Below are 27495 nucleotides of genomic sequence, written 5' to 3' on the forward strand. Positions count from 1 at the left end.
TGATTGAACAGTTTCATGTGCTCAGTTACAAAGTCTTGAGGCAACTGTTGGAGAATCTGGTGAATGAATCTCAGGTTGTACTAGCTCAGAGAGTGGGGAAAGTTTCCTTGACCCACTTCTGTGAGGCCATGTCTTGCTCCTCAGAGCTGGAAGATGGTTGTGTGCATGTATACTGGATTGAGAGAGCATATAAGGGAGAGTGTAAAGGAAATAAAGGCAGTTTAATATCAGTTCTCGCACTTTTAGAAATTAATTCTGGGGAGTATTGAAAGTGAAAATAACTACTCTTTCATTTGACTGACTTGTTTTCCTCTACTGAACAGCACTCTATCTTTGCCCTGAAACTGTTTAAAAGGAATTGTAATGTATTTCTCCCCAAACTCAGTGATGCTGAGTGCTACAATTGTCTCATTCCTAGGATAAAATCTGTTGAAAAGAAGCATTGCTGGTCATAGAGCTGTTCTGACCTCTTGATGTTGATCTGAACTCAGGAAAATGTGAAGGTCATTACTGCTGGCATAATGATGTTCATTTGTGGAAACAGGCAAATACAAAACAGCTTGCCATATCAGTAAAGCAGACAGTACCATCCAAGCCTCAGAGTACGTTTTATTAAAGGGTTTGTCTTGGAAAGGCAGACAAAGTCTAGCAATGGAACTGAGGATGTAGCTGTTAAGATAGCAAATGTGGAGGGATTTCTTGTTCTTATTCAAGGGGCTGAATGTTCTCACTAGTTGTCTTGAAACTGTAAATGTGTAAAGATCATGATTTATCTGGTGCTTGAGGTCCTCAGCTGAGAGTGAGGAGTTCTAGGCTCTAGTCTCTTTTCCAAGACCTTGCTTAACTAGTGACTCCTGAATGTGAAGTACATAAACAGTCTCTTTGCCCAGTCTATGCTTTAGGTGATTATAGGGAGGGGATTTTAGGATTTCATTTCTGGACTTGGTCAAACTTTACCTCCTTGAAGGTTTAAATCCTCTCTAGCATATGGTACTGCTGTACATCAGGTCACAAGCCTCAAACACAGTACTTAAGATTTGGTTACTGGAGACAGAATGAGATTATGGAAGTTTTCAAATTGAATTGGGGACACATTTTGCTAAGGTTGTTTCAAAATGGAGGTTTGAGGACTTGTATCATTTCTATGCTCTTGAAAACTTTACTCAGGTTTAGAGATAATACAAATGTTTATGCTTTTTTACTCTTCTCATGCTGTTAGACTTTTTATCATCAGCTTTCACAGACAGTTCAAGTAAAGAAAAAGAATTGAAAATAACTTTTCAACATGTTTTTCAAATTCCACAGGCCAGTGAGTCAGCCCAGTGGTGCAGTGAATTGGTAAAAAGCCCTGGCTTTACAGCTGTCGTGTGACACATGAACATGAGCTATAACCAGCTGTGCTGCACCTGATGGAAACATTTGTGGGAGTGATTCGTGGAAGGGGGAGGGATGTCAGAGGGGGCTGGTGTTGTTTTATAAATGCTTCTGAGTAGGCTAAGGCTTTCAGTTGGAGTAACTGAGTATCTGGTTATGGACTGCATTTATTTCTATAGTAGTAAACAGAAGATTTGAGGCAAAAGTAGAACAAAATCTTGTATTGTATAGATTTGCTGACATGTTGTGCACATTTTGAGCAATGTGGCTGGTGGCACCTCAGTGAAACCTGTGTGTTTCACCAGCTGTTACAGCATTATCCATACAGTAAAGAGCTCAGAAGAGAGACACTGAAAGATTTAGAGCAATGCCACCTAGTGATAAAATATAATCTCCTGAAATACATAAGTTTTAGTTTTGTAGGCTTTAAGTTCTTTATTTATTTACTCTTTGGCAATTCCACTTGTTAGCATTAAACTTAGACATAAAAAATGTCCTTGAGGCACAGTTAAGAGATTTTGCTCAGCACCAGCTTGGATTTACAGATATGGCTCATACCCCACTGAGAGTAGTGGGAAGGGCTGATCAGGAGGAGCTCTCTCGCCTCACTTCTCTTCTCCTGTCTTCTATCAGTTAGAGGTTGAATTCTGATACGACTACTTAGCAGGAGGGAGTGCATCTGAAGGAGTGCATTTTTATCCTTTTGTGCTTGATCATGAATCATTTTTCTCCCCCAACAGCTGCTTATATAAGGTGACCATCTGTTCCATATTAAAAAAAAATCATTTATTCAGTGTTGTGCAGCCTATATCAGATGAATATAGGAATGTACTTTGTCCCACATTTCAGCAGTAATCACACAGAGGAGTCTATACAAAGACACAATGATGTGATTTGATAAGATCCATGATTGATGCAAAGCAAATAGAACATTGCTGGTTTTTTCTTTTCCAGTGTTCATTTTTTTGTGGTTTTTTTTTTTTTTTCCCATATTTCTTTTTATTTTTGTATTTTCTGGTCATACAAACAGTTACTCAGTATCTACAATGCATTACTGTGACCCTTTAATAGTTAAAATTATTTGGACTGTTCTATATTACATACTTCCATAAGAAGACAGAATAGATGTATTTCCCACTGAGATTATTTTTGTCTTGTGATGCCCTTCATGATGTTGGTGATCCTGCTGCTGCTTAATTTCTTCATGCAAGGTATCAACATCTTTCAAAGGGATGGCTCCTGAGATAATGTCAACAGGATGTGACTAAAAGAACCTGCCAAAACAAATCTTTGGGTAAAACAGCAATGCATAGTTGGGGATTGAGTTGCCTTTTCTCTTTGACTTTTTAAAATAGGAGCCCATGGCTCTGCCAAAAACAGTGTCATATATAATAGAAAAGATACATGTACAAAGGTAAACCTGTCTTTAAGATTTTTTCCTTTCCCATCTAAATTCCTTTGTCTTAAATTTTACACTGTTGCAAATGAATTGTCACCCTCTCCTCCTTTTGTGGTATTACTGTATTTTCTTCTCTGAACTGAAATTTAAATGGAAAATTTGCTGAATCCCGAGTCCTCCCTTTGGACACTGATGCAACTCTGCTTCTATCAGGATGTAGGGGATGCAAAGAACTAAAAATATAGGGGGAAGTCTCTTGAAAGGCCCCCCACCTTGAAGCCAGCATGGTGATTCTGATGGAAGATAAGTTTTTACTCCTTAAAATCTAATTGTGTACCAAAGTCAAAACAAAACCAAAATGAGACCCAAACCAACCCCCAAAATAAACTAGACTTCAGTTTTGCCATACCAAGATTTTTATTGAAAACCGGAATTCTCATCCGCTCCTAGCGGCTTCTTTGTTTTCTACAAGTGACATAAAGATGTAGTCAAACATCAGGTTTTTGCAGTAGTTGAGAAATGAGCTCTTGAGCACAGTCTGCACATGTTTTTGTGATGTTCATTATAGTTATCTCTCAGCAGAAGTAGCAACAGGTAATGCATTTCTTTATGAAGAGAATATGAGAGGAGTTTAGGGGACAAGTGATATGTTTTTCCTAATTATTTATTTGCTCATATTTTTTCCTTTTTTCTTATATTGTCAGAATTGACTTTTACAATTATGAATGCATAGTTACTTTTTGGTGAATTTTTTAGGAAGCCATGATACTGCTTAGTGTTACAATATGCATGTACACGCTTCTTAATAATTTGGAAAAGGACAGCACTTACAGAAAAGAAGGTGGAGGAATAGATGTGTTTGTTTTCATGCCAAAAATCCAGACAAAATTATTTCTGCCAGGGGAGAATTACAAAGGACAAAGCAGGCTTTGTCATCCATCTCCCACTGAATTTCAGCATGCTTTGTATGGCCTACCTTTTAGATAATCCTCCATTTTTCTTTACAAAAAGTTGTTTATTGTTGCCCTTTACAGCACAAACACTTCTGAACCTCAAAGTGGAATGAGGTTTCTTTGTGCAAACAGTCTTAGTAATCATTATCTGAGGTATGTGTGAGATGAAGGGAAAAATTCAAGTTTTCATTTCTCCCTATGCCTTTCCCATTGCTGACCTGTCTCTTCTGTGTCAAGTGTGGCCTCCACCAAACATCTTTTTGTGGCACAGTTGGTGACAGAGGGTTGAGCTGGTGGGTGGTGGCAGCCTAATCTTAATCCTGTCATGTTGGGGTGGCTCTCTGGCTCTCCCATTTCCCAAACCAGTATCTGCAGAAGACTGTCTGTAACATCCTCTGAGCTTTGTTCCCCAGTTTTCAGCCTATGCCTGCATCCCAGCTCCGGTGTCTCCCTACCAGGAGTGTGAGAACATCACTGTTAGCAAGGAAAAGGTTTTTAGGCAGGGCCTGGGAATGAGACAGCCAAATATGACAAAACTGAAAAGGTAGCTATGCAGAGATCCTGAAGGAAACGACCCTTAACAGGAGTAAATATCTATTAACTTAAAACTGATATTCTGGTGTGATGATTTAAGCTCTTTTGGGGTTTTCTTTTAATTCATGACTATCTGAGGGAAGAGTTGCTGGTCTGCAGCCTTTTTCAGAGTGGGAGGTGAACTGCAGGGGTGTGAAATTGGTACAAGAAAGAGCACAGACAAACTCACTTCAGTCATGTACCAAGTACCATAACTCTGGTAATACTTGGCAGCTGAATTATGAGAAAGGTGATCAAAGCAGCCCAGAAGAGATGGTGGAGATAATTTACTTGTCTTTTCCTGTACTTTTCTATGGGATGCAAGGCTTTAATTTACAATAGAATACACAGAAATTTTGTAAGCAGGTTCCACCAAAAGGATATTTATAAAATGAAGTCTTGATATGTTTATTTTCCTATCAGCAAGGAGAACAAAGTTAGAAGTGGAAGAGTTTAATTTATCTTTTGTAGACTTGGTATTTCAAAGATAAACTTGAAAGGAACCTGCATTTATCTCGATATATGGTGCCATATCTCTAATTTATGGACGCAAAATAATGTCTGTCTGTAGAGAGCTTTCAGCTCAGATAGGAACAGCTTCTTGTTTTATTTTCAGTCTTGCCTTTATAAATTATTTTCTTATGATCATATGTCTTGGTTTTTCTTTAAGCTCAAGCGCTAAAAAAAAATATGGATGTTCTACTGAGTTGTTTTGCTCTTGGTTGGAAGGAAAGCCTAAAATTTTAATACACAGAAATTAAAAAAAAAATCTGTAAACATATCTTTGTTTCAAACTGATGGTTTCTAACTGCTATGATAAAAAAAATATCAAACATTCTATGAGGAGCATAAAATGAAAAGGACAACAGTAAATACACAATTTTTCAGCATTTTTTAATTACAAATCAAACACCTGTTTTTTACCCTAAAAAGTTGTCATGGAACTGTTAACACCACATATGCATTATGACTGCAATAAATTGCATTTTTGTCTGTCCCATGTTTCAGCCAAATGTTCACTACAAGTGGTCCCCCACCTGTATGTAGTGACCCATTCCTCTCTATCAAAGAGATGAACAGTTACAAGGACTCAGAAAGTTAAATGAACTGCAATTGCTGCATTTTCTTCCCCACCTTCCCTCAGCCTTTCTGTAATTAATTTGAAACACAGTTGGGAGCTTCCCGAGGCAAACACTTAGATTTGTTAGTAATTCAGGAAACTTTCATCACCCACATGGGTGGATTTCTCGGAGACAAATTTCTGGATGTTTTGATATTTTGTGTTTGAGTTCTACTTTTCAGTCTTTCCTTTGATGCAGGATCTCTGTCCCTAACTTCACATACCCAGTCATTTTCCTTTGGCCCAATCATGGTTGACAGACATCTTTGTACCTTGGCTTTCTTGTACCCTCTTCCCTTAAGTCTGCTGCTGTTGTTGGGTTTTGGTTTCGTTTTGTTTTTTTTACACTAGTATTTCCAGGTCTTGTTTAGAAGCTTTCTTTCACCCTATGAGAGAAATAACCATGAGAAATAGCTATGGTAACTCATACATCCACCTTTTTATCATTGTGCTCAAATGGTCCAGATGTGTGTTTTATTAAAATCCTCTTTAAGACAGTCATGGCTGGTTGCCAAATCAGCCCAAAGTGGACCAATAGTGGCTGTGCTCTCTCTGAACTCATTTACTGTGGTTTCAGCTTTTTTTTCCTCATACCTGTGCTGCTCAGTACCAAAACAAACCAGTTTAAAGCTTGCTCTTATACACTGTCATAAGATGATCCACAGCAAGGCTGGCAGACAGATATACCTTTAGAGTACTTCTGGAATCCTTCTGAAGTGACTTTGATCCTGTAGCTGAAGTAGGACAACTCAGCTGTGAGTTGGTTGGCTCAACTTCCCTAACAGTTCCTGATAGCATTTCACTCTATTTTCATTTTACACATTCAACTACACATGTTCTCCTGTGCTCTTGATGTGTGGAGAATGTAAGTTCTTTATTCTTCTATAGTCTCTTGTTCTTGCTTTTATTCAAATGAGTCTGGTCATTCCCTGTCCTTCTAAACAAGTTTCCCAAACAATACTGCTTCACTTTCTTTCAACTGTGGGCTTTTCAAATACGCATCCAGTTCTTACCTTTTGAAATCTCATGCCTTTTGAATTCCATTTCTGTGGCTCAAAATGTAGATATTGTATTTGAGGCTGCTTCTAAGTCCATTTAAGGCATGCATGCTCACTTCACAGCTTCAGAAAGATAGGTTTAAGAGAGACTCAGACTTGTGCCAAAGGATGCTCATGTGCTTTGCTCTCTCACAACATGAAATTTAATTATTGCAATATTCTGTTTCCAGCTCTTCAGAACGCTATGGCTCGTGTAATTGCTGGGACGAAAGCAATGTAAATCTTGTACGTGGGACTGACTTCCACAGCAAGGAAGTGAGTTCTTACAATTTCCTCTGACACACTGGTCTCTTGGCACGGTACCATCCTGTGCAGTCCTCAGAAAAAGAAACATCTCCTGTAAAAGTTAGTACTTTATTGACCTCATAATGAGCACCAATTACTTGTTGTAAAATAACTGTAGTAATTTAATGGTTGTTTAAAAATGTAGCCAGCAATCCATTTGGGAACTGGAATTGTTAAACTAATTTTATATCATTTTTTTAAGCACCGTTGCAGTTTTTGACTGGTAAAGCTAGTATTGTTGTTTATTTGTCTTTTGTTAGATAAGCCAAAATAATATGAGTAACCTTGGTCTCTTTTACTGGACTGACTGATGAAGCTGAAAAAAACACAGGTTTTTTTGATCCATCATGTTTATGACATTGTTTGTGTCTGGGAGACCCTTAATATCTTGTGACATGTCAGTGAATAAATAGGATACAAAATCAAAATGGCCTTTATGACACAGACTAAAAACTGATTGAATGCTAAGTCCTTAAGTATAATTAAAAACTGGGAATCATTGCTGGAGTTGATTTGATTCTGGAGAAGTTCCAAAGGACTGGGGCCAAAATATGATCTCTGTAAGATCTTGCTAATCCAGTACATCAGTGTAAACTCATTACTGATAAAGTTTGTAGGTTGAAGAAGGAAGCCATAAACTATAAAAGAGAGGAGTGCTGGGTGATCTGGATTGTTTGGAGAGCTCCATGGATGTAAATGACATGAATTGTGGTCAAGTACGGTAATATATATCTAGGGACAAAGTTCTTTGGCCATGCAGGGTACAATAACCTGTCCTAGAGAGTAGCAAACCTGAAGAGGGCTCACGGGCAATGAGAGGTGTGTGAGTCAGCATGGACACTCTGCTGCACATCAGGGAGACTGAATGAAATCCTTGGCTGGTGAAACACTGGGTTCCCAGTAAGAATAGAAATGTGATGTAATATCCATTTAACACTGACCTGACCTCTGCTGAAAAAATACCTGATGCAGCTACAGTTCACAATTCAAGGAGTAAAAAGATTTAATGGGAAAGGTTGAAGGGACGGAAAATATGCCTTACAGAAAGAGACTTAGGGAGTGCTATCTGTATCTTTATAATCACAACATTAAAGCTACCAGCTGGGGATAATAATAGTTCAGTAGTTCTATGAACAAATTCATAATAAAAACAAAACCTAGAAGTCAGTGCAGGACCAACTGGTGTTCTAGAGAGAGGTAGAGTTACAGCTTCTTGCAAATGGCTCTAAGCAATCATTGGAACATTTCCCCAGTGGCCGTAATAAAACAGTCTTGATTTTTAACTCAAGATTGGTACATTAATGAAAAAAAAGGACTACAGACCAGATGCAAGAACTAATACACATAAGCCCTTCAGCTTTCATAAAGCACTGGGTTAGATATCCCAATGGTCCTGTCTGGTCTTAAACTTCCATAGTCATCAACAAAACGACCATTTTTTTTTTAAGTGGCCTCTTTGGGTGGAGTTTTCTCTTCTTGGTGTTATTCAGATTGGGCTTTTTCACCCAATCTTTCCTAACCTAATCTTTTTCTTTTTATTATTTTTAACATCATATAGACAGAGCCATCAAAGCTTGTCATGGTGAGGTTTATAAGCCAGAGCCAGTTGGTGCTATCTCCTTGGCAATGTCTCTTTAGCGGCAGCAGCTTGCAGAGCAGTACTGTCAGACTTTGGGGCTGTCAGAATGTGCACAGCAAATGACTTAGTCACACCCCCACCCAGGCTTGTGATATGGTCCCAATTTCTGAATGCGTGCAGGATTTTCCTTGCTGGGTTTCTCCATTGCCTTTGTTATTGATGTTCCTCTTTCTATGGACTGGCAACAAAATGGAAAGAGGTGTGTCAACCAAGGGAAAATCTCAGGGTGAAGAAAGGCTTACACACATACACATACATAAATATATATATATATGTATATTTACAGATGAGAATTTAAAGTAGAGAAAAAGCCTTTCCCTGACTCTGTTTTATTTTCCTTTAGTTTCTGATCCCAAGGAACCCAGTAGGGCCTTCATTGGCTGTCAAGCAGTTGCCAGCAGGTGTCACAGGCCTCAAGTCACCTGGAAATGCACCACGCAGCAGAATGGGAAGGATATTGTAAGGAGAAGTGTTGCTGAGTATTGATGAAAACAAACAGTTTGGCTTAAAGAAATAACATATAAAGTTGTTTTTAATAGCTGTCTGTGCTTAGAACACGCATCTAAAAGCTGGATTTTATCGACATAATTTCTTAATGAGGCTGCAAAGCTGTTTTCCTTCTCTACTGTGCTATTTCTCATGTTTTACCTTTCCCTCATGTTTGATCTTTTTTCCAACATCAATCATTCATTTACAGCCCTTCTGTTGATGTAAATGGGCTTTGGATCAGGCTCCAAGTTACCATTTCCTTTCTGTTTGAATAGGGATTTTCTTTTATCCAGAGGAAGGAAATCAATAATTTGCATGACAAACCAATGCTCATTTGGATTCACAATCATGCTATGAGCTTTTCTGTCATTTTCTAAAGCATTTTAGGATAATGGAAGAAGAGTCTCACTTGTGATTTCTGCTGTATTCCTTTGTTTTCCTCAATAGATTTAAGGTCTGTACTGCCTTTCAGCCTTTGCAGGACAGATTACAGTAAATCTATCTTTTTGTTTGCTTTAAAGTCAGTACTAACTTTCCATGCATTTTGTGCCCTGAGTCTTTCCCAGGGGATCATTCAGGGATCCATCAAAGGATTAACCTTTGGCACGACAAATTAACAGATGTATCTGTAGAAACAAACTAAACTATACCTTGCAGTAAACTTGTATAACCTGTACCATTCCTTTCCACTTGGAGTTTTGCAGATGGCAGGTTATCTACAGAACTGAGCTCCCATCCTTTTTAGGTGCTGCTACCTCTGCAATCTCACCAGTGCACAGAACACTCACAATCCTGTCTCAACACAGGGAATGCCCAGGTGCTTTCCTGCCAGTCTTCCCCTGCAAACTCATGTTTGGGGATTGCTCAGGGAGCCTGGACTGCTGTGTGATCCTGTGCAGGCTGGCAGAGCAGGCTGGAGGTCAGTGCAGAGTGGGGAGCCCTGGGCCTGATGCTTTCCCCTGACTTTGTCCTAGGACTGCTTGATCACCTCCCTGTGCTTTGACTTTTGCAAAAAGAGGGATGGGGACCAGTTGCTGATGGCCCTGTGTGCAGCTGGTGTAGGGTTCTGGCTAGAGAGGGAGTTGAGGGGGGACTCACTGACACGTTTGTGTTCGCTGGACTGGAGAGGGTTTGGTGCAAGTGTTTCATTCTCCTGTCCCTACAGCCACCTGTGTAACATTTCCTTCTCTGAGGGTTCTGGCACCACTCAGCAGTCTCCTCTCCTCGCTCCAGCCCCACGGGAAGAGCTGGAGGGGTTGGGGCAGGTCTAGGGCTAGGCTGGAGCTGCGGGGCGGGAGGGAGCTATGGGGGAAGCTGGTGCGCGGCGTGCGGATGTAATTGTGGGAGCGCGGCTCTGGCGGGGGAGGACCGAGGCAGGTGGGTGTGAGGTGTGGGTGGGGTGTCGGGGAGACAAGAAGGGGTGTAGCGAGCGCCGTGGGCTGTGCGGGGGGGGGGGGGGATAGGGCGATCCTCCCCGCTCGTGATTGGCAGCGCAGCGTGTCCCCCCCTCCACCCATCCCTCCGCGGCTGGTGCTGCCCTTCGGCCGCCGCGAAACGCGGGGCGCGGAGGGCCGGGCTTTCGCAGCGCTCACACATCGCACCGCCGCTCCCCTCCTGCCTTCCGCCGCTCTCGTTTGTTTTAATTTTAATATTTTTTTTTCTTCCCTCCTCCTTCTCCCCTCCCATTCTTTTGGGCGCTTCCCCGCTTGCCCGCCCGCCCCGGCGGGCTGCCCTCCGCAGGCGCGCAGCGCGGGGCCATGCCGGCGGGGCCGCCGCTGCTGCGGGCTGCCCTCCTCGTCATCCTCGTCCTCCTGCTCTTCCTCGGCGCCCCCCCGGCCCGCGGAGCCGTGTACACCAACCATTTCTTGGTGGAGCTCCGCGGCGGGGGCCAGGCAGAGGCCGATCGGGTGGCGGCGGAGCATGGCTTCGGCGGGTTGCGCAAGGTAAGCCCCCCGCGCAGGGGCGGTGCGGGGCGGTGCGGTGCCCTTCGCGTTGGGATGTCCGTGACCATCCCCGGCACGGTGCTGTCCGCTGCTCACCTGCGGGAAGGGACGGAGCGGGGCGCGCCCGGCTGTCCTCGCGTTAATCCCCGCTTCCCGAGGGGGTTCGAGGAGTAGTGGGTACCAAGCGCTCCTCGGCGGCGGCCCAAGAAGGGTGGCTGTCTTGGACTGGAGAGCAGAGGAGTTTCCCCACAGGGTTGACTTACTATGTAAACATCCTGCCATTGAGGAGCTCCCTATCCTGAGGGGCTGGGGCTGCAGCCCAGGGCTTCCTGAGCACGGCAGGAACTGGTCGGAGAACCTGAGAAAAAAATTAAAGCCTGATATCCATGGAGAAGCTTGCACACAGTTTAAATGGAAGATTTTGTAGGGGGTTTGACACTCAAATTTGCGAGGCTAGTGGCTTCTTAATATCCCTATTATTCTCCTTGGGAAATAGGATGACCTTAGGCTGAAGAAGCTGCTTGGTATTAAGCATGATAAGCAATCAGTGCTTCTCACTATTGAATGTAAGTTGGGAAACTTCGGATGCCATTGGAGGTTGTTTTCGCTCCTGAGGTCCCAGGAAGTCAAAGGTAGCCAGAGTGTCAGGGAGTCCTCTCCTGGCTCCTAGAGAGCCCAGCTCTGCTACAAATCTTTCCAATTCAGGTAATAATTAGACCTCTGAGTATGCTAGGGTACAGTCAGACCTGGGGTGAAGACAAGGGTACAGGCTGATAGAGTGCCCTGGTCAATATAATTCCTGGCAGACTCGGCTTGGAGGAGCACGGAAGAAAAGCGGGCTGTGAGCATTCCTGCTGCTGCTCTTGTTTAGATTTTTTCTTTCCTTAGCAGTTATGCAATGAGAGCCTGATCCTACTTCCAAGGAAATGAATGAGAATAGCATCCTGAACTTGGATGAGTGAAATGACTGAAAACCTCAATTTAAAAATAAAAATTAAAAAAGCCTATCAAGTGAGACTCCCTCCCTCGGGTTTGCCTTGTTTCAACTCCAGTGGGAGCTTGTTAGGGAAATGAGGACAAGATCATTGTTGCTGTGACCACGGCCAACTCCTGCTGCTGATAAGATGCTTTTGTTTTGGGCTCACAACCTTGTCCTGATAGTGACAGAGCTGGGCTGCTGTTGCCTTTGGGAAAAGATTCTTTGTGAGGAGCAGGTTTTGTTACATGAAATTATATACAGCTTTTCAGTCAACAGTTTTTGCTTGTTATTTCCTCCCTGTTTGTGCCCCCTCCTGGAGATATCCGACTGATAAGGCCTTATGAGGAGGGAAGGGTACTTTTCTGCATAGTTCAATTTCTTATGACTTTTGGTAGATGCTTTCAGATGATCCTGTGATCTGCATGGGAAAGAGACAGGGGGAGAGAGGCTTTTGTAGGATGGAGAAATGCAGCTTCTGGGCTGTCAGAATCCTCTCCCGTCCATCATGCCTCTCCCCAGGATGCCTTGGGCACATTAGGAGACATGCAGCTTCATCATGGAAATCAGCAATATAGCTCATCTCAGCAGAGAGCTGGAGGGAAGTCCCTTGGGTGTGTGACAGGAGAGTACCTGCTTTCCAGGACGCGCTGGGGGGGTGGGGGTTGGCTGTTTCCCATGGACGCGGATGGCTCTAGGAAAGAAGCCCTGCAGAGCCGTGACATGCCATGTGTGTGCCTGTGGAGTGGGGCAGCAGGTGGTTGCAGTGGCTCCTGTACCCGACACATGCTGTCCCAAGAGGTTTCTGGGTTATGTCATCCCAGTCCCTGAAAAGCTAGAAAGCCTCCCACCCCCTCCTACACAAATGTGAAAGGAAATAACACCCTCCTATCAGCAAGGTAGTAATTTTAGGGAAGAGGAAAAGTTGATGGGGTTTGACATTTTGCTGGCTGTGTCGGAGGATAATTCATGAGAGACTGACAGCAATCTCTGTTCTGCAGGGGAAACCCGTAACGGGGCTTGGGTGGCGGTACTTGGCTGGGAATAAAAGCTTGTGCCATCTACTCCAGTGGCTCTTCAGTATTGCTGAAGAGCCTCCTCTCTGTTTTGCTATCATCAGGCTTGTCTGGCATCTCTGCTTACAGTCTGCAGACTCAGATTTAATGGCAATAACGTTGGTGCAGAAAGTTGAACATGGCCGTGTGTGTGTAGAGAGGCAGAGCTGTTAGTGGGAAACTCTCTGGGGAAAGTACCATGTGGAGATATGCTGTCTAATGAAATATTCAAAAAAATACCAGAAAAACCCTCAAATTATACCACAAGGAGATGTGATCTTTTGATACTTCAATGACACACGCTGTTTGGATGATATAATTATTTTTTTATGTAAAATAAAGCCAGTTATCTTTACCCATACTGGAGAAAAACCATTGTCTGAAAATAATCACCTTTATTTCAGTGCAGGGATTTTCCCAGTAGGAGCACAAGGGCAGATTCAGCCTTTTTTTCTATGTGTGAATTTAAGATGTATATGAGAAGGATTTCTTTTATGCCTGCTATGTATCACAGACCCCTTTTAACATGACTTTATGGGAGCTGATTTTTAAATTACATATTTTTAGTGCACGTTTTTTCCCCAATGACAACCAATCTCTGAGCAAGTGCATATTGCATTTACTTAATAGCAGATTTCTGCAGAAATACATGAGAAAACATTGCCTTGAAGATTATTGTTATGAACTGTGTGATGTGCTTTTTAATTGATTTGTTTTTTTGGCCATGCTTCCTACCATCATTCTGAAACCACTACAAAACTTCAGGTGGGCTAAATGTGTACCTTAAATTCAATGCTTGATGAAGAAGGGCTTGGTGCTTTACATAAACAGGTGCTTATGTTTAGATCTGTGATTCTAATGTGAGTTAGAGTGTCACAAACACTAGTTAATTTTTCTTTAACCTTCCCTGAATGCATCCTAAATTCATACCTCTTTGTAACTCTGATTGTGCTCTTTGATTTTTATTTTTTTTAATGTTTGCAATTTGTCAATCTGTTTGTACCTACCAAAATCGATTCTCTGTATTTCTGGTGAAATACTGTGATAAAGCATGTTTTTTTCTTAAAATGCTTAGCCTTATTATCTCAGGAGTCATGCCCCCCTAGTATTGTGAGAACTGCAAAAGGAACAAGTTTTTTAGCTTTGTTTGGTGTGTTTTCCCTTTTTTATCTGCCTCCTGGCATCGCCAGAATACATTTCATAATGCAGGCTGAAAAAAGCTTCTCTCTGACCTTGCCTGGCAATTCTTAATTCACTTCTAACAAGGAGAGTTGGAAGAAGCATTTAGAAATGCTCCTATTTTGGAGATCAGAGTTTAGGCATCTCTTTCCATTTCATCAGCAGCACTGAGACAATCCACAAAATGCCACAATAGCTAAACGGCTAAATATTCTGCTTCTGGTAGCATTGAGGTGAAGGGTTTTAAACAATTAGGATTCAATGGCTTCAGATTTTAAAATAAGGACCAAACCAGATTTCAAAGCATGGGGATTTTTATGTTCCCCAAAGCTGATCTTTTTTTTATCTTGGTGTATAACCTGATCCCTTCTCCCTCTAAATCTTGGAAAACTCAATGTATGTCTCACAGCAGTGACTTCTCTGCTTCCAGTTTTTGCTGCTGGTTGAGGATCCAGCTTTATGGAGCCAACCAGTAACTGGAAGTTTTTGGGGTGGGTTTTTTTTTTGTTTTTTTTTTTTTTTTTTTACGTTGCATAAATATAGACTTACTGAAAGCAAAACTTAACAGGTAAAGCAGCTGTATTTCTTGCTGCAAGAGCCCACTTCTCTGCATCCAGGCTGGGAGCCTGTGTGGTGGGAGTCAATGTGATATAGAAGGCAAGACCAAGAGGCAGAATAATGACTTTGCAGCCTTAGGAGCTCTTTGCAGGGATCCTGAAAACTTCGTCCTGGGATTTATGCACTAAAGCCTTGAAAATCCCCTCCTGTGCAGATCAGCCTGTAAATCTGGAGGTGTTCGCCTAGCTTGGCTATCTAAGGTGCCAGACTATGCTTCTGCATGCCCAGGAATCAGTGTGACAGACAGATGGGATTCTGTGCATGTGGAAAATGCTGGCTGTGGATGTGGGCCTGTTTGTGTTTATAGATGTGTGTATATTATATACATATGTATGTTTCTTGTTCCTTTTCCCTAAATACCCTTGCTTGGAGCAAAGAAGAGTAGAGAAAGATGAATTCTTAGCCAAGCTGCTGACTGACCCAGTGTGCACAGGTACTAACCAGCCCACTTGCACATATAGGTGGTGGTCCATACTTCACAGATAAACATGTTACCCTCACATGTGCTGCTGTCCTAAGTGCTTGTGCAGGTGTTAGTTGTGGCCAGATGAAGGCAGCACAGAGGGTGCAGGAATGCTGAAGCAATGAAGCATCCTATGCAAAGAGGAGGCAGATTGCTCAGGCCTCCCCACATGAGGCCGGCTGGAGTCCAAGGACTTAAGATCAAGCCTCAGACTGCAGTGCTTCCATGCATTAATACATGTTTAATAATTTATTAGCTTTGTGTTTTATGCTGGTGTAGAAGAAAGGACGTTTGCTTGCAAAAGCATTTCTTTATTACAGAAGCAGAAAAACCTGGTAGACATAGAAGGTACAATGTAAATTTTCTGAGGAACCCAAGAGCTTTAATCTCCTAGATTTCACAGTTGCAATTTTGTATTACTAAGAAAAAAAAAGTAAATTACAGGCAAATGCTAATTGTGCAGCACTGAGATTTCAAGAGGCATAGCAGCTCACCACAGCAGCAAAAGCTGCAGTTTGTGTGCAAGAGAGAGTCTGAGCTGATGTATTTAAATAAGGGGGAAGAAGCAATTAAGTAGCAGGAAAAGTTTTATCCTGCTGTGGGCAGGCACGCTGCTGAGTGGTGATGTAGAGCTCCCTTTTCCAGAAAAGCCTTAGAAGAAAGTAACTGGAGAGATGCAGAGAGAGCTGCTATCTGCATCTGGAGGGAGCCTTGTCAGCTCCTCACAGTGGAGTCCAGACATGTCACTGGGCACAGGCTGAAAAGGCCTGTTTGCTTGTATTTACACTCAAAGACAAATATTAGTGGAATTAAAAAAGAGTTTTGCTGTGCTAGAAGTGAGTTTGCCTCATATACGGAAATACTGTATTACTTCAAAATGTTGCTTTTTTTTGGTTAGAGTTTTTTAATTTTATTCTATTTTGCGTTCTCCCTTGGATGCAGCAAGAGCCCCAGGAACAAACACTGTAACTGGCTAACTCAGAACAACAACAAAAAAAAATTAAAAAAATCTCCTGTTACTTAAATGTAATCACTTAAACATATGAAAGCTGTAACTGTCAAGAAGAAGATGGTAAACCACGGGCTCAAGTACACCCCTAACCCAGTTTCTGTAGAGCTCCTTCTCTACCAGAGACTCAAACCGACTGTTTGTTGGCGGTGAGTGTTCTGTTTGAGCTTTAAAATAATTACCTTGACAGATTTTCAAAGCATTTAGTATTTGAGTGTAAAACAAGAAGGTCAGACTCCCCTACCAGAGATCCCTGCTGTAATTGCTCTATTACTGTTTTGAATATGTGGTGTACTTGTTCCTTGGCAAAACATGCACATTAAACCTTACCTTTCTAGATTTTTGTTTTGTTTCCTGAACTACAGCTCAGTAAACACAAAGATATGAAATTCTGGCTGTTTATAAAGCTGCCTGCGTTTATAATTTTGTTTATTCCATATTGCTTGAACCCACTGGCAAAATAGAACATGTGGTAGAGACCCAGGAACTGGATCACAAGTAATTATTTTTTCACTTGTTTTTTGTTTGGTTTTTTTTTTTTCTGATGCTCAGCCCAACTGGGGATGTGCAGTTATTTGTTTTCATTTACGTTATGTTTAGTTTTGCCAGTGTCAGGGAGAAAACACACAAAGAATGTGTGATCCCAGCACAGCAGAACTGAACGTGGTGTGTACTATCCCATCTCCTGCCATCCAGCCCTGAGTGCCTGCCTGATGAAAACTTGTTGTGGTGTGCTATGAAGGCACCTGGGACACCTTTCTGCTCCAAGAAGTAACTCCAGGTCTGAGAGGCTTAAGCAGCTGAGGCATCTGTGCTGGAAGTGGGGATACTGGGGGGTGCCATCTCCTGCCTTCCCAACCTTGCAGAAGCTGCTGGAGCAGAAACAGCTTATCCAGGCTCCTCCTGACTAGAGGCTACCTGCATGCCACCAGGCCAATAGTTCCAGGACAATATGGCATCATGGACACTGGAAGTGGCCAGTGGCCCCCTGAGTACTTTCCTAGAGCCCCTGCTCTGTAGGGTGCTTGTGAGGTGGGGGAACCACCAAGCAGAGCAGCTGCAAGTTCTTTGCTGATACTTGGTGAGAGCAAACAGCCTGTTACCCTATGCTGTGTGTCTTAACCCTGGTGATGCTCCTTTCCCTGGTTTTGTGAAACCTCTTCAAAGTATTGCATGGAGTGACATCAGCTCCCCAGGTTGTTTCTCTCCTTTGTGCACCTCTGTGTAAAAGAGTTATGATGGTGTGTGGAGATTGCTTTGTCATGCAATTGAGGTTCAGGATTTGCACCATGAGAGACAGGATTCATATATAGGAAACAAATCTCTGGCTTTGCTTCACTTCAGGTGAAGCCAATTTCTTAGCTATTTCAGACCTGTGCAGTGGAATTTGTAGTCAGATGTTACTTCAGTATCACCACTAAATAAACAAAGATCATTAGAATGGTCCTGTTGTAAGTCTAGGGTCTCCTTCCTTCTGCCCAGATAGCTTTCTTGCAGATGACTTTCAGGCTATTTCTGGGCTCTACAACATGCAGATATATTAATTGCCTGTATATGTTTGAACTTTGGGATCCCATATGCTGTGGGTCTGTGTATGGTCCTCCTTAAAGCCCTGAGTAGGCTTTTCAGGTACTGAAAGCAGTTTGAGGGCCATTTCTGAAAGGCAGTATGGATATCTGTAGCTGTTAACCTACCCAGAGTTGAATTTTCCCCCTGATCTTCGGCTGCAGAGCTGTGCGGCAAAAGGAACTGTTTATGCAATAGTACCCTGCCTTGAAGACTTGGTTTTTGGTATCAGGCCAGATATACAGATCCCATTGTCATGCTGATGACCAGACCCAGATGGCTTAGGTTGCTGAATGAGGGAGAGCAATTTGTTTCTAGTCGGGGAGTTCAAATCCAGATTAAAGCTCTAGACCAAAATAAATTGTCAGTTCAGTCCCAGCTGGAAGTGCTTCCATCTGAGATCCTGTGGTATCCTTGGCATTTTTTTATTAGCAGGCAAATGGTCCCAGGGACTGACTATGCTGCTAGAGCTTGGCTTCTTCAGAATTTGTGTTATCTTTTTGAAAATCCAACTATTGTGTGGAAGTGGAAGACAGCCTTCTAGCCTTCTCACAAAATAGGACAGATGACAAGATGTAACACCCTACCCACGCTCGGAAAACTTTTACTGCTGTAACTATACTGATGTAGTTAAAATGGGAAAACAAGCCCGATTGCAGTGCTGTTACTATCAGTGTAAGAGTATTGACATGTTCAACTCATTCCAAGACAGAGCAATATTAGCAGAAATTTAATATCAACTAGATCTTTTAACAGTACGACCTTGTTGATTTTAAAAAAATCCCCCCAAACCAATCCAACAACAGCAATAGAAAAAAAGAGCATCAAACGTCCTGGAATAGTTATATTGGTAGTACTTTACAGTGTAGCTAAGTAGAAGTTTGCATGTGATTCTTTCCCTCATCCATCTGTGGAATTATTCAATTAAAATTAACACATGGAGTTCAAGTTTCAAATGCTTGTAATAAAGTATTTGCAAAGTAGTTGCTGAAGCTATGTAGAATTTATTTGGTAGATAGTTTCAATTAGTAAGTTCTGAGAAATGTCCATGCTCATGGAAAATTCTGTGAGCGGGAAATCAAGCCAAAGTGCTAAGTGAATGATAAATTCTGCCAGTTCGTATTAAAATATTATAGCCTGGAAAGCCTCCTATGTAGTTCCAGTCCATCGCATGTGCGAGAGCTGTAGTGACAAATTCAGGGCTGTTGTTAATGGATGTAAAATTTACCTTTGTCCTGCAACTCTATTCCAGGTGTCAGAAACCCTGTTATTTTTTTTTTTTCTTTCAACTTTTTCAGATAAATAAATGGGTCAGGTCTCTACAGGATGCTGGCTGCTTGGTGGCTATAAATATTGCAGTGAGCAGCCCAAAGCTTCCATCCATCCCTGGCCTCTGGTGGGAGGAAGCTGAAATGCTCAGCTACTTGTCAAAGACAGTCTGGTGTGTTGCTCTTGTAAATCAAGGCAAGCTCTACATTTAACTCTCATAAGTTTATTGAAAAAGCAAACCATGTGATACTGAAATGGAGATTAATTTCAGTTCAGCCTGTGCTGTGGGACAGAAAGCACTGTCCCAGAGAGAGCTGAATTCGGTGTGTACTGTGTGAAATCCTGCGTGGCCACAACAGACAGTTTATCATACAGTGTGAAATCTGGTTTGGTCATGGATTTATGACAGGAGCTCAAAAGTGTAATTCAGCTGAACGCTGGCTGTGTTCAGCAAATAGCAGGAGCTTGGACCTAAAAAGGAAATTATGAGCTTGCCCAGTCTTACCATTTATACACCAGGATTGTAAACAAATTGAGTAGTGAAAGCTCAAGTTTACCCTCTCAAGGAGTGAACTGGGACATAATGTTCTTTGTCATGTATTACCTACCTTCTCAAACAAAACTTCTGTGTAAACGTTACATTCTTAACCACTTTGTCCACAGAAAGCAAATGGAAACAGTGACCTCAGTGTTTACATCAAACCAGTTAGCAAGTGTGTCCCAGATACTCCTGACTGAACTAGATTATTTGCTTACCTGATGAGTAAGATGGGAATATGTCAGAGCTGCTTTCTCCCATAGAACTGTGAAAACCTGAAACCTAACAAATAAATATTTAAATTTTATTTTTATAAGTGGAGAAACTGGTACTGTTTCAGATGGTTGTTGGATATCAAACTACAGCCAAACAGGTGAATCTCTTCCTTGTATGGGTGGTAAAAGAGGTGGAGTGTAGCCTCCCCTTTCCCAATGACAGAGGATCCTTCTTTCTGCGTACTCATTCTTTATTAGATGCCAGTGAAATGAAGGAGTGTGACTCTGAAATCTGCTCTATGGGTGAGCACTGTCTTTGTCACCTACTGTGCAACGCCAAGTGCAGCAGAAGCTTCTGTTTAAGGTTTTTCACTGTAGCCAAGATACGGTGAATTAGCTATAGCCATAACTGGTGGATTCCCATCAGTCCCACGAGGACCTTATGCTTCCCTGTATCAATTAATTTTAGAACTCTTTCAACTGAATTTAGCTATTTAGAAGTTACTCCCAACTGGTTGTAAAGTAGAACTCTCTGTTCAGAATTTGGGTGAAGAAGTGTCAAAAATCAGGACTGGAACACATTTGCAGGTTTGGAGGAATCGGTTAACATTGGTGGAATGATGGCTATGGATCAGGATCCCATCTGAAATTTGCTCTTCGCAGCATTTCCACACATTAATTTTTACATTACCGTTTAAACCCCCAAACTTCGCAGGCAGATGTACTTTTCATCTCTTAACTGTAAAACCATTCAATTTCTCCTACAATTAAGGTATAGTTCAGGGTAAAACCTGGTGTAAGTAATGGTAGAATTTGCCTCTGACCTGGTCTTGTAATAGTGGGGATTAATGTCTGTGACTTCCTCTTAGCAGAGTCAAGAAACTTCACAAAAATGAGGAAAACAGCATCATCCCAACATGTCCTCTTTTCTTGGCTCTGCTGGAAGTGTTTTTCTTAAAGCTTCCTTCTCCTGCTCTTCTCAAGCCTACTATTTTGTGTTGTATAAAAAAAACTCAGGAGAAACAGTGTGACCCTCCTGTCCTTTAATGTCACAGTTTTGCTTCCAATTGTTACCCATCAGCTTCTGATGGGTACAGTACGTATTTTTGGGTACAGCACAGTCCAGGAAGTGACTGCTTCTCTGATAACTGGAAGACTTGTTCAGCGTGGTGTATCAGCAGAAACTCCCTGTGAAGCACTTTCTGTCAATTGGCTACCGCTTGGCAACCTAGCATTAAACAGACATGGAGAGAAAAGGAAAGGATAAGGGTTTTGAATTGGAAGAGAGCTCAGATCTTCTCTGAGTCTTGGTAAGGGCTAGAATCTTTGCATTAGAGTAATTCACCGTTTCTGTGCGTTCTTGAGTAGCTCTTGTCAGTGAACAACTAATTCTGGTCTGAGCTGCTCTTATAGCGCTACTTCATTAGAGTTTGAGTTCCTGACTTTGCTTTTACGGGCCACATAAGCTGGACACTTGCACACATATTTATATTCTACACACTTTGCTATGTGGATGTAGATTTAAAAATAATGCTGACGTGCCTTGCAGAAATTCATGTCCTGTCCCTTCTCCATCTGTGAGATATGAGTACCAGTAATTTGTTTCTGGGGCACACTGCATCTTAATTTTTTTTTTTTTTAAACAACAGACTTTATCCCATAGCTTTTATCTCAGTGTTTTTGGAGGTCATGTGATACCAGCTTCCTGTGTGACAGTAGTGGTCAACCTGTTTGGTTACGTGTTTAAAAGGAGAGATGGGTTGTAAACCAGGCGTGAGGCAAAGTGGCTCTTGTTAGCAGTGCTAATTGCTGTCAGCAGTATTGATCCAGCTCAGTTAGAAGTATACCATGGTCATTCAAATTTGCAGACTCTAACTGAATCAAGCTGTTTCTTATAGTCTAAGTTTTCCCTAAGGCAGCTGTACTGATATGAAGAAGAGATTTCTGCCATATATTAATTAAATATATTAAAGTATTTACCAAATATTTGATGCTGAAGAAGTACCTGATTGCACACAGATATATTATATGCGTAGATATACCCATTAATATATGTTTACAATAGCACTTGATGTTTTATGGTTATAGTTTTAGAGCACAGTCTATAGTGCTGTAAAAACATAAATTAAATGAATCCTATTAATAAATAGAATAAATAAACATGCACTTATTATAGTGTGCCATTTTACATGGGATGGAACTGAAACAAGAATATTACAGCCCTAGTTGCCTGAGATTCTCCTAATATTAGGAGATACTGGAGTTACCCAGCATCTCTGAAGATGCTGAAATTCATGTCGTGTGAGTTTTAGTCCTGACCCTGTCCTATAGCAGAGTGCTACCATATGAAGCAACAGCAAGAGAGAAATAGCAAAGAAAACAATCCTGGATTGAATGAACTTGGCAAGAAAGTTATTTGAGGCATGAAAACGTTTACAGAATATTATCACTTTGAGAGATGCTTTGAAAACACAGCAGAACATCAAAAGAGTGACAGGATACCCTGAGGAGCCCCATTGCACCAAGCAGGAGACAGGTACTTACAGCAAAAGTTTTATTCATCTTTGGTAATAAAATGTAGAACTGGCAAAGCCACTTTTGGTTAACCATCCTTTTTCCTCCCTTTATTCTTGAAGCATTAGCTGCCACAGACTAAATGAATTATAGTTAATTAACTGGATGAAGTACTGACCGATTTTCTGTGCCTCTGAAGAATGTCTGGAGTCTGATTTCTCTTTGTCTTTTTTTTTCCCCCTGTTTTTTGTTTGTTTGCTTTTTTGGTTTTTTTTTTGGAGGGGATGTGGTTGTGGTGGAGATGTTTTTGTTTCAACCGGATGGCAAAATTCTCCCAAATTGTGGAAAAAATTCATTTTCTGTTACACATACCTATCTTAAAGAAATTTAATTGATTCAACTTCTGATGGAATCATATTTACTTCATTATTATAAGGTATGTGTATGTTTATCTGTGTGGTTGTGGTTTATCTATGTCTGTTTGTTTGTGGGGTTGGTATGGAGCCGTGTAGCTGAATGATTGAAGGATGCTGTCTTCTTTTCCCGATGGCTAAAAATGACAACGTAACATAGATGCTCACAGTGACTTTTCTGGTTGCTGGACTCCAGGATTTTTCCTGTTGCCCAGGGCTTGAGTAAGGTGGTCTTCTTTCAGGATAGTCAACATTTATATAAGAGGACATAATGATGATTGCTCAGCCTTCATTTCAGGCTGTCAGCCAAACAGTAATAATCACCGACTCCAGGTAATGACAATCTGGATTAACCCAGGCAGCCCAATGTAAGTGCTGGTGTATAAGCAACAACATTCTCCTTGAAAGCAGGGAGTACCCTGCTTTCATGGTGCATATGGTAGGATTGATAAGGGGGCTTACAGTTACTGGGGAGTAACAGATAAAACTCTCTGAACTGCACAGATCCATTCACATAAACTAGAATAACTCTCTTAAAAGCCTCAATGGCTTCTCCAGTTCACTGATAAAACTATCAGCAAATCCACAGTCCTGTCACTGATGACTTATATGACTGTTATGGGCTTGCAGGATGGAGCTCCTCAGTGGCAAACTTAAGTGATACAAATACAGACAAATGTTACATCTGTGTGATTCATTCAATTGCAGATCAAATTCCAAATACCAATAACTTGTAATCAGACCAATGGAGTGGTGTTTTGTAATTGCTTGGAAGCACTGGGTGTGATAATGTAACAACGAAACTGATGAGAAAATGAGAACTAATATTTAACATCAGAATTGATCTACCTGAACGTGAACAGCTGTGCCTTTCTTACAGACTCTGGCGTGAAAGAGCTGCTCCGGAGGCTTAGCTCTGCTTATATTTTAACATGGGCACCTAAAATAGGTCAAATGAATCATGCTTTGAATGTGACACTTTTTTTTTTTTTTTCCTTAAATTCAGATGGATTCCACATGGACAGATTGGATATGTAAGGATTATAGCAGTCCACAACCGGTTCTGTTTCTTCCATTTACTACTGTGTATTTCCTAAACTCCTCATGTCCAGCTGTTGGGAAGACTGTTTAACCTTGTGGTTGCTGCATGCAAGAGGGACTAGCCAAAAGGCTTTGTTTTATCCTTTTGGATAAAATAAAATCCAAAGGCATACGTTCTGCAAAGTCTTTGGAAATCGCTTTTGACTTTCCTCTGTTTCTAGAGGAAAAGACATTTTGCTATGGGGGTGAGGGAACCTTTCCAAAACCATTGGAAACTACTTCTGGTTTTTTTGAGAAAGACTTAAAAGAACTTTTTAAGCAAGGTTACTGTTTTCTTATAGGATAACCAATACTCTAATTAACAGTAACAGGTGGCCTTGTTATCATGTGTGTTACCATATTTCTGGATTTTATGACTTCTGGATCTCTCTACTTGGTCATGGCCCTTCTTTACTACCACCACCTCTTGCTGATTCCTTTATGAGGTGGTTGGATATTTATATGAAACAGAGCTGAAAACATATGTAAGTATCTAAGTCAGGCACTTCTGAATTATTTTGTAGGAGAATGCTTCACTGTGTCTTAATCAGTTGATTTCACAAAGATCATCTGATGATATTTTAATATGAAATGTACATTTTGGGTAATGGCTAACACATCCACCTGCCAGATTTGCCAAGAGAAGCAGCTTAGGTTTTGGTGGAGGCAGCTGAATAAGACACGGGTACCATGAGAAATGAGCCAGGGAGACTGAACTGTGACGTGTCGTGACACTCAGACCGGGGCCTGACTATGCCAGCTGTTTAGAGCTTGTGCAGATCCCTGGCTCCACCTGAGATCTTTATGCTGAGCTTTCGGAGTAATTATAGGACACTAATGAGAAAGTGTGAAATCCTTGCCTGGGGCTGTGGGGACATGGTGGGCTGGATTTCATGTTGGGCGAGCTCTGGCACAGCTTTAGTCCTCTGTGCTATTTCACATTTCTTCACAAACGTTTGAATTAATCCTTTCTTGTTTGTGCTTTGTTCTGTGTTATTTCGGTGCCTGGGGCTGCCTGTGTTTCAGGCTGGCTCTTCTCTTACATGGCCTTCATCACTATAGTGAGTGAGTGCTTTTGACTTCAGACTTGGCTCCCATCTGTGTATTTAAAAGTAAAACGATTTCTAATGTTAATTGGGGTGAGGGAAAATGAGAGAAAGAGACTTTAAAAATTCATATTGAATATTTATAAGCATCCTCAGTGCATTTGGTAAAACTCAGATAAAGAGGTTTCTAAAAGGTTTCTAATTTCTGCTCCAAGGCACTTTGTTGTGCTGCAGTGGCAACTGAAGGAGTGGGGCCTGTGGGGCCTGTGAAAGCTCCAAATACATTTACTTGTACGAGGTGTAGGTCATATTTTCCACTGGTGTAATTACTGAGCAGTAATGGGATGAAAGAGCTCACCTATGCTGATTTTATGGCTCCTTTTGAAGTCAGGAGTGATCCTTGGGCAGTGCTTGGACTCTGTGGGGGAGAGATGTTTTGCGTTACACTTTTTAAAAAAAAAAACAAACTAAATTTTTATTTTAAATTATTTTGGGGATGAGTATTGTTAGTTTTTTTTTCCTCAGAGCAGACAAAGAGTTTCTTTAGCATCAGTGTTTGTTTGACCCATCACATCCATGTCCTCACATTCATACTAAGAAAGGCAAGGAGCCCTGAGGAGGGTCTTTGTCAGCCTGGCTGGATGAGGGCTTTCCATGAACCTCATTCACTGATAGATCATTTATGCTGATTTTGGTGACCAAAGAAGGTGACTCTGAGGTAACTTGCTATAAGTTGCCCTTTACTTGTATTTATAAATGAGTTTATTCAAAAGAAAGTTGTTACAGACATTGATAACTTGGGAGAGGAACCTTAATAAAAGGTTCAAGTAAGCTGGTTTTAGAATATTATGTTTTTGGGGAGAAATTGTTGGAAATGATGCACAAAAACTGGCACTGTGCTGTAGAGATGTTACATTATGTGAAAGAGACTGGGCAGAGATCATCCCCATTAAAATAGGAGGGGACAATCCAAGCTGCTCTTAAGCTTTTTGTGGTCACTACAAGTTGCTTGTGAGATGTATGTACATAGAGCCCTGAAGTGAGTCAGTAAAATTTAATGTTAAAGATAAACCTGGGAACCAAGGTGCCTCTTTATTTTCATATTGTATTTGTCGCTTCTTAAAACTAATGACAGGCTGTGAATGCTGGACCTCTCATTGAGAGCCAGGTAAAATACTGATGCCACTGGCAACTTTATTCAACTTAGTTTTTCCTTTTAAGCATTTATTGCTGCTTCACAATACTTTTGCAATAGATGGGCTTTTCTGGCCAGGTGATGCTGATTCTTTTATGGTTGTTTTCAGTGTTAGCTCTGCCCAAGGTGGCCTTAGTGCTGCAGTTTTAGAATAAAGAACAGTGTCTGAATTTAGTCTTTTTATGGTGTCTTTTCTTTAAATCCCTGCACCACTTTGCAGCTGATATTGTCCTTTGCTTTGTGACAGGCAAAACTACGTCTGGTGCCACTGTGTATATTGTCCAAGGCAAAACCAAGAAAGAAGGGCCGTTTGATTTTCTCTGTCAAGTAGACAAGATGGGATGGGAGCCATGTGTGTGCTGCCCCATCCTAGATCAGGTGCCTGTGAGGAACAGGCTACCTTATACCTGATTTTTTCTTTGTGGAGCAGATCAGATCAGTAATTGAGGGCTCAGCAGTGGACTGTAATTTCTGTTCCGCTTCCTTCTCCCTGTCAGTATTAGAGAATAGCCTCCCAGAAGCATTGCCCAGAGCCTGGCAGGGGAGAATTGTAGCTGCCTGTTCACAGCCCTTTTCCCAGGAGGGGCATCAAGGGAAACACAAAGGAGTTTGTTGCTCCTTTTCCTTGCTGGGGAGAGACTGTCATCGGTAAGGAGAAGACTAACGGAAAGGCTGGGAACCATGAATTTAACTTACTTATTTTTATTTCAACAATAATTACACCTGGACTACTGTGGTGGAGCAGTAGTCTGAGAACAGCTAAGTAATACTTCAGTCAGAGGTATTGATGCTAAGACTGTGCACAGTATGAAGTGTTTCCTGCTTCTTTCTCTCATTTTAATAGAATCATAGAATCATTAAGATTGAAAAAGACCTTTGAGATTATCAAGTCCATTTTTCTTTCACATAAGCCTCTTCCATTGAAAGAGTTTTTCTTTCCTCCATTTAGTTGAACACTGAATTTTTAAAACACATTTTCTGGTCCACATCCTTTCAGGAAGGAGGTTAAACAGATTTCATCTTTACTTCAGAAAGTCTTATTAATAACCATAGGGAGGCTGCAGATCTGAAGAAAAGGAGGAATCAGGTGTTTATATAAGGTTTTACTCTACTTGCTGTGTTGTATTTGTGATTCTGGTTTTGCTTGTGTGTATTTTTCCGCAGTAATTCTATACAAATACTGAAAGTGACAAAGTGCCTGTATATGCTGAGGGTCTTGCTTTGTACTGGACTGTGTACATCAAGGCAATAGTAGGCCCTTTTCTAATTCTAAATAATCCTCCTCACTTGAATATTCAAGTGCTTTCCAGTAATTAATTATCTTACTTAATTGCTAATTTTTCTCTGAGGGCAGAAAGCATTTCTGCCTCACAGAAAGAACCTGAGCCACCAGGCTGAGTGCATTGTTGTTCCATGGTACATGCTGAGCCTGCTACTGCCAGAATAGGAATTTTACTCAGATGCAATTCTAGCTTTACAACGAGAACATTACAGAGTAGCTACTGCTGGTGACACTTTGGAGATTT

At 41.4% G+C, this 27495-nt stretch overlaps 1 protein-coding gene across 1 annotated transcript in view; it reads left to right on the forward strand.

The window, feature by feature from the left end:
- The first annotated feature begins 10588 nt into the window (after window positions 1-10588).
- PCSK2 (proprotein convertase subtilisin/kexin type 2) overlaps window positions 10589-27495 on the forward strand; it is a 103810-nt gene continuing 86903 nt past the window's right edge. Inside the window, exon 1 of the mRNA XM_027653892.1 lies at window positions 10589-10833. Coding sequence (XP_027509693.1) covers window positions 10648-10833 — 186 coding nt within the window. The 5' untranslated portion in view covers window positions 10589-10647. The remainder of the gene's footprint in view (window positions 10834-27495) is intronic.

This window comes from Corapipo altera, unplaced genomic scaffold (assembly GCF_003945725.1).
Source record: "Corapipo altera isolate COAL_440 unplaced genomic scaffold, ASM394572v1 70, whole genome shotgun sequence".
Taxonomy (NCBI): Eukaryota; Metazoa; Chordata; class Aves; order Passeriformes; family Pipridae; genus Corapipo; species Corapipo altera.